An 8,365-nucleotide genomic window follows, 5' to 3' on the forward strand; every position below is an offset into this window, starting at 1 on the left:
TGTCATGATACATTTTCAAGAGTTCGTGTAACATTGATAATTGACAGACGTTTTGACACTGATGGAAGTTCAACCAATGTAGTGTTGATATCACATAGGTACACAGTTGACGTCATAATGGCACAATGTTGATATCAATCCAGGTTTTTAAAATGTCATTATATGATGGTTTTCACGAGTTATATTTTAGATCATTCACGTTCCAGTTTCACGATGATCATATTAAGGGATTTAATTAACACATCAATAACATTAACTCTTGTTCTAAATCCATATCAAGATAAATATCACAATGCACTTGGTCATATTGATCCGATGTATGAGTATTGAAGGTGATCTGGTAATTGATGATTAAGCGGTGCCTGGCCTTTCAGAATCGTCGTTAGAAAATGTCACTTTCTTTTTAGCTTTTATGTCAGCCATGGAAACGAAGCCGAAGAAGTTTGTAGAACGTCCAACAACTTTAAAAGAATTTGTTTTCCGCAGAGAACTTTGTTGCGGTTTATTCTGCTTGGTTGTCTTTCGAATACCCTTTGTTTTATCCTGTTTATTTGTGATATTTTGTACCCTAGCGGGTGTCTTGTTCTGTGTTATAACTTTTGTGTGTGTTTTCACCATACTTGCTGTAGTGGGGTTGCCTTTCTTCTCCTTCTCTGCGTCCTTAGAATTAGCAGTGCTATCTGCGTCAATCCGACTATACCATTCTGGTTGATTACTCCGTGTTGATGAAGCCGATCTCTCAGTTTGGATAACCCTTTTTTGAGAGGAAGCAGGTTTCTCAGTTTTTTCTACAATGTCAGATTTAGCATTATTTCGTTTGGCACTTTTCACTATACTGGGAGTATTGTGCTGGCTTTTGTCCATTTTTACTGTCGATATACTCCTTGAATTACTATTTGAAGACGATGGTTTTAATGATGATGTACCTTCTTGCCGGGAAGAGTTCGTGCCTGATTGGCCATTAGCTCCTGATGAATTGTATTGCACTTTGTTGGAACTTTGGTTACTCGGCGGAGCTGACGACTTGGATGATGATAAGGGTATACTGGGTACGGGTGCCATTCGAATAGATACTCGGTCTGGTCGTCCGGGGGACATGGTGACCAGTATTTCCTCACTCCCCTGCCTATGTTTAATATTAGGATATGGCATAGCCATTCTTCTAGCATCATTTACTTCTGGTCTAGAAACATTATTAGCTCTAGAAATATTTGGACCCCTGAAAGCATCATCATAGACAGGTCCCTGAGAGCTATATCGACGGACAGTGTTCACTGGATATGAATTGTTACTTTCAGAGCGCGCAAATTGACTGGAATCATACCTGTTTGGGGTCTCCCTCCGCGTGTTATCCATGGGCACATTAGCCATAGAAAGTCTTGATGAAGGCTGGGAGCCGTGATAAACCATGCTCAATGCAGAACTGTTCACTTCCCCGCGTGGGTATGGGCGGTATTGGTAAGTGTCTTGGCTGCTATTGGCCCTTGAGTTGGTCACACTATCGCTCCTCGCGGCGTCAATCTGCTGCTGATGTATTTCCAGGTAGGACCTGGGATTTCGACCACTGAAATTCCGAATGTCATTCAAACTCATAGTCTTTCGTAGAACTCGATTTTCGTTGTCCCTGACATCTCTCTCCAGCCAGTATTGACGTTCCGAGTCGAGTCTATGTTTGTTGATGACCCGCTGCTGTACCCGTCTTCGCTCATCGACGACTGGTGACTGCATCGTCCGCAGCACCTCCATCATTTCAATATCTAGTTTATCTTCGTAAAACGGTATTACGTCCATCTGTCTCATTACAGAAACATTAGGCTTTTTCGTAAGCACGTTCTCCCGCATCATTCAAGTTAGTGTGCTTTTATGATGGTAACGTGGTCTATACACTTCCATCCCCCTTCCATGTCCCGAGTGGTTTGCCTTTTAAACGCTACTGTATTCATATAGAGTCAATCCAATTGTTAAAAAATGTAACGGTTCATAAAACAAATTAATCACATATTTCCTTTTATAGTTGCTCTTTATAAGCCATTATTACTTCTTTTTTTAAGCCGAACCTTATCTCTATGATATGTATTGAAATCCTTGAATGAATGGACACGGCGAGCACATAATCTTTTATACACATGAACAACGCCGAGCCGTGTGGGCACTTTGACAAAAGATTAGTGGATACTTGACAAATAAACGCACTACCTTGCTAAGTGTCCACCAGAGTGCTACCAAAATACACCAAAACACTGGTCGCTATGAGTGTAAAAAATGGGTCAACGAGCTTCTTATACACTGGCAGCACCGATTAGCAATGAAAAGGACAAGACCAAGAGTCATTATGTAAATATTTCATTTGTAAATCCGAGCGTATTGTAGGTTAGTTGCTTATCTGATAGTGAGGTATAGAAAATAATATCTACAGATACTGAAACACGTCTCTATAACTTTACAAGCCGTCGGATTTTCATTATGTAAAGCATTATTATCTTTGGATATTCACGATAAAATTAATTAAACATCAAACCAAGTTGATATAGAAACAACGTAAGCTGTAAGGCGTTAATTAATTGTGCTATTTATCACACATTTGCTTTAGTACATTTTAAATTACTTATGTAAAAAGTAAAATCGTTCATATTGTATATTGCTCGTCTGGCAATAAGTTCCCATGCACTTATCGTGTGGTGAGGCGCCCGTTATCTATTTATATTTCAATGAATTCTTGTTGAAATGAAAATAAAAGCCTTTCATTTCTTTCGTGATATTTGGCAAGTTGGTACCTGAGATGAATTGCTATAAAGATTCCTCCTGATGACATACATTGACCTACTTTTGAGGTCACATGAGTCAAATATGTTAAAAACTTCAAACAACATAATCTAAAGAACTATGGTGAAGGGCCATGATACTGGGTATGTTATGTAGTAGTTCTAATTTCTTTTCCAAATATATTGTGATAAGGTCAAACGCAGCTTTAAGCGCTAATCGGGGTTAAAGGTCAACATTTACTATAACGATTTTAACGTTTTCTTCTTTCCTTTTTTAACATGCTACTTTGAAAATTAAAATTGATACAAAAACTAAATTTACAAATCTAAACAAGCAATGCTTTGTTGAAGTATGAAAGTAACAAAATTATTTTAAGACTATATTCAAATACGAACGTAATCGATTTAATATATATTCCGATATGAATGAATTTAGTAAAAGTAGTATGTTAAGATATGAATTCACGTAACTAAATTAGTAGAGATATGCATGAATATATAAATAAAATAGTATCTTTCAAAAATTATGAATGAAAGCAAATACATTTACGTCTGTCTGTCTGTCTGTTACTATAAAGGTATGTTTAAATATTTATAAAAGTAACTAAACTAGGTTATTATATACAATCTATAGTTGTTATTCTCAATGAAATAAGCAGGAGCAAGTCTGTTTAGAATGTGAAGCTGACCTCCATTTGTTGTAGATTTACCAGGTAATGCGTAACTGGACTCGCACATCAATCGTCTATCTGGGATTCTGTTCCAGGACCCTCATAATTATAAGACAATAACAAAATAAAGAGAATGGAATGGATGCCTATTGTTGATATATTTTAACACCAAACCAGCATAAAACACGAAAACGTATATAAATTTGTTTTTACATCAAAGAATGTCTAATTTTAGTGAAAACTAAAAATGGGCCATGGCAGAGTCTAGACGATGTCACGTTTTAATTGATTGCTGTGTAACTAGGTCTGTAATTACTTATGCATATATCAATAGTTCTGTAGTGGTCTGTTTGTGTATCACATACTCTCAGCTCTGTTTATTATCACAATTCTTTTCTAGTATGTCGTCTTGACGCTTTTCACTGTATTTGTTAGAGTCACTGATTTCTCCAAGCGACCCACACACAATGCCGAATTATGTTAAAGGCTTCTGGGGCACGTCTTGTCATATTATACGTGTTTATCTCGACACACTCATAGCGTTTTTATTGAGTATCATATGACTTAATTATCTTTAAAAGATCAAATAAAAAAATATGTTACGGTTTTTCCCTTTATCACGGTTTTCAATTTTTATATTCATGTAGTTCTGTGCTTTCTCTGTTTAAATGTTTTCTCATTTCCTATCGCTAGGTACAATTGAGTGAAAGAGTTGCCTCACTTTTCACAATGTAACACCTGAATCTACCTGGACAAGGACTTTTCCCCTGCAGACCACCTAACACAAGATTGTTTTCGTAAACCAATGATTAGTTAGAACAGTCTGTCCCCATGTGATCACAACTGCAAATAGTTTCAATTAAAATGCAGGGGAATAACTGAGGTAATGGTTTTAGAAAATTACGATTCTGAGCGTCCTTATCAGTATTTACAAATCATAATGCTAATGAACTCATATTGACTAAGTTTATTTATTGTGGTATGGTACTAGTTATCTAGCATTATGCGAATGTTTATAAATTCCTTGTGTAGCTTGCCCTAAGCAAAAAATTAAAATAGGTACCGTTTGAAGTCCTGTAATGTGTAGTGGGAAACGTAAAAAAAGCAAAACACTTACTAAGTAGACAGTTTAATGACAAATCCTACGATTTTACAGAATATACACATACATACCTCCTTAACAAGTCTACGTATGGTAACTTAGAAGGATAATACTATTCTGACACTTTATCACTAATGCAGTGTATATGAATGTGATTAGTATCCTGCCGTAAACTGGAGTTCTGACACCTGGTATATGGATACGATATCAGTGTGGGTGACGGGGGAGACCCAGATGATACCCTATCACCCCATCTAGTGACGTAGATCCCACCTGCTTCCGCCAAACCTCATTAAGTTATACAAGAGAAAATAACACCAGTCCACCGAATATCGCTGCATTTTGTATCACTCCAGCATGTCCGCCGTGACTCAAGCTGTCATCTGTCTCATTTCTCTGCTGCTTTTAACAGGTAAAATATGCACAGCTGATATACACATTTACTTCCCATTTCATTTCCGCGTACTATATCTATTAATTAATTCTATAGGCGTACTTGTGTGTCTAACGTTCAGCCACCCATTCTGATAAAATATATATTTATATACCAGAATTGAATGAATTATAGTTCAACTGAAGCGTTCAATTGTTTAAGGCCAAATACTTCCAACCAGAATGCATAGGATTTTAATATTTTGTTAATGTCATCTTCAATTCAAGTACAGGGAACTGAATCAGTGGTCGTATAATGACAGAGAAAACACATATTCTACGGGGTTTTTTTACCGTTAAACCTCGTCAGAAAATCAATGCATGGCATCCTTAAAACCATGTGTCGGTTAAATCAGGTTTATCTTGCTCCATTCCGAATAACACGGTACATTTTATGTTTTACCAGACTTGGCGACTGCATCTACACCTGAGTACTTGCCGGCCAGAGACTTCCTCCATTCCGACTCAAGACCGTCATTTCCCCAACCACTTGGGAAACATGAATCCTTTCAAAATACGATTCAGAAACCAATGACAAGGTCTCTATTAAAGCCCATTTGGTATGAAGGAAGTAAACCATCGAATACTGGCATATCGTTTGCTTCCCATTCAGTGCGCCCAGACTATCTCAAACCCAACAGAGAATCATATGGTCAAGGCTTATTTGAGCGACCTGACATGTGGCAATCAAACATGATGGTACCTGTGAGGCCCGAATTGGTCCAAATGACAGTGTCTAAGAACAACAGACCTATGTTGGGGATGCTGAAGCAACTGTTGAATGGTGACTTCCACATAGTGGCAGACGCTATACACGTGGATGCCATACCGATACGCAGGCAGCCTTTTATGGAAGGTATGATTATAGTGCCTACCATATCACCTCTATTGACCAATGTAAACAATCAAGTAAAACCAGTGCAACAAATGTATTTAGGATTACCGGAAGCAGACAAACAAGAGCCAAGCATCAGCAGTTCCTTGTCAAATACCCATTCCAGCAACATGGCACACCAAGTTCCACTCGAGCTCCTTCTCCAAGAATTCAATGACCTGGATGCAAAAAATAATTTAAAACCCGATGGTCACGTCGTTACATTTGCCAGTTTATACCAAAATTATATAGAACTGCTTGAACAGCAAAACAAGAGAACAACACCTCCCATGTTATCAACTACAACTTCCACCACAATCGTGACACCAGAATCAACAGCGCACCCTACCACTCCGGAAACCGAGACAACCGTGGACGTTATCTCTACACCCGCCATACCCATGTCTCCTGTAACGAAAAAAGAAGATGGCGGATATTCCCTCATCCAGACATCACAGGGCAAGATCACTGATGATAAGCAAGTCCTATGGCTTCCGGGTATGGCACCGGAAATGACCGGTCAGTAACCGCACTCGTAGACGTCCACAAGGAAGGAACTAGAAACCTGCTGTCTGAATGCACATGCATGAGCTAAAGCAAAGCGCCTGCTTTGTCTGGTTCATCACTGAATGATATTTTTTATTTCTATTATATGTTTTCATGTGACATCTTAATACAAGCATGATTTGTCAGTAAAAATGTCAATATTATTGCTACCAGTTATGTTATTTGTAAGAAGAAAAATAACCGATCAATTTTATAATCTAATAATATATTTCGATATGGACGGAAGTCATACTGAATCTTAATGATCATCATAGAGTGACTTGAAATTATGATACAACGATATGAATAACAGGGTTGGGGAAACGATCACTAGTTTTATACCTTTACTTCTGGTACAACAAAAAAGAACATAATTAGATAGGTTCAGAAACTATTATAAACACTATGGTACATTCAACATATGTTCAAATGACTCATGAGTTGGAATATATTTATAATCAATCTAGAGAATCAAACTGTTGTAAACATCTTTGTTAGTTAATAGCATACTATACTTGTACTAGAAATGTTTACGGTACTGCATACCTAAAGCTGAGAGCTTTAAGTGATGACTTCACAGAGATAATTAAAACCACAAAGGGAAAAAATGGCATTTTATTTACATACATCATCGGTTTCAAGACTGTGTTAATGACCTGAGTTATATACATAAACTTCACAAGATATGTCATGAATTTCTGTGTTATACATTAATGTTACATCTCAATAAAATTGATTTACTCTATAGCAACCAGAGAGACTGTTTTGGAATTATAAAATACAGTAAACCATGCAAGGTAGATGAGCATTCGGGTCGCAGCTTCCTGCTAACATAGAATTTGGATCGAAGGATCCAACTTGCATGATACGGAGTGGGGTCACAGTGAGGCTTATAATTAATGGTGTCTTCCAGTTCCTAAGAAAATAGAAATCATACAAATTTCAGGAAATCTTTTAAAAATGGAATACTTTTTTTCTGATGACTATAGCAAATTCCTTGTTATTACGCACATTCATTATATATACTAAAACAGTTCATCAAACAAGACGATGATACACACCTTCCCTATGATCCACCGGAGAATCCACTGTCACTACCAAATACCCCGCTGCTGCTATAGCTTCTGCCTTACCCAGATTAGGACCCAAACCTTGAACCGGACCCGAAACAAAAACTACATTCAGAAGTTTTCAAAACAACTGGAGCTGAACCCACCAGAACCTGTTCTGGTTCAAGGCATCGGGGTCAAAGGGCCCTGAAAAGTAACAACAACCTGTACATCCTACTTCATCAAATGTTACATAAACGAGACATGCAAATATACCCATTACATTTCGTCATGACAAATATGATAATTTTTTATTATTTGGTTTCTTAGAACAAAAAGACTAATTTAGTCGTCACCTATCATCAATCAATGTTTCATGATAAGAACACGTAATAACGGAATAGCTTACGGTGCGTGATAACCACACATACAGTTTTCAGCTAAACATGATGCTACATTGATTAAAATTACTTTCTCACCATCTGCTAGGTAGTCAAATACAAGTACCTTATAAACTTACCATCGACTAGTCATTTATACACATGGTCGCCCCAAAATAAAAGATTATTCTGCCCTTTAATGTCTATAGTTGTTGATAAGCTGTTAAACTCAAACAAACAAAATTAGTACTTTAACTTACTAAACTCACCGTCGTTTTTACATGAAGGAACATTACCCCCAAAAATATCCCCGTCGGCTAAGCATAAAGGTACTATAACCAAATAAACTCACCGTCGGCTAAACATTAAGGTACAATAACCAAAAAACTCACTGTCAGCTAAACATAAAGGTACTACAACCAATAAACTCACTATCGGCTAAACATAAAGGTACTATTACCAAATAAACTCACTATCGGCTAAACATAAAGGTAATATAAACAAATAAACTCACTTTCAGCTAAACATCAACGTACTATAACCAAATAA

General features: G+C 37.1%; 1 protein-coding gene across 1 annotated transcript; it reads left to right on the forward strand.

Annotated features, from left to right (window-relative positions):
• Positions 1 to 4,866: 4,866 nt before the first annotated feature.
• On the forward strand, positions 4,867 to 6,515 carry LOC110442556. The gene is made up of 2 exons (XM_021486213.1): positions 4,867 to 4,947; positions 5,374 to 6,515. Exons 1-2 carry the CDS (start codon positions 4,893 to 4,895, stop codon positions 6,366 to 6,368), a joined length of 1,050 nt encoding a protein of 349 aa, XP_021341888.1. The 5' UTR covers positions 4,867 to 4,892; the 3' UTR covers positions 6,369 to 6,515.
• The last annotated feature ends 1,850 nt before the right edge of the window (positions 6,516 to 8,365 follow it).

The sequence above is a fragment of the Mizuhopecten yessoensis genome, unplaced genomic scaffold (genome assembly GCF_002113885.1).
Source record: "Mizuhopecten yessoensis strain PY_sf001 unplaced genomic scaffold, ASM211388v2 scaffold716279, whole genome shotgun sequence".
NCBI classification, from domain to species: Eukaryota; Metazoa; Mollusca; class Bivalvia; order Pectinida; family Pectinidae; genus Mizuhopecten; species Mizuhopecten yessoensis.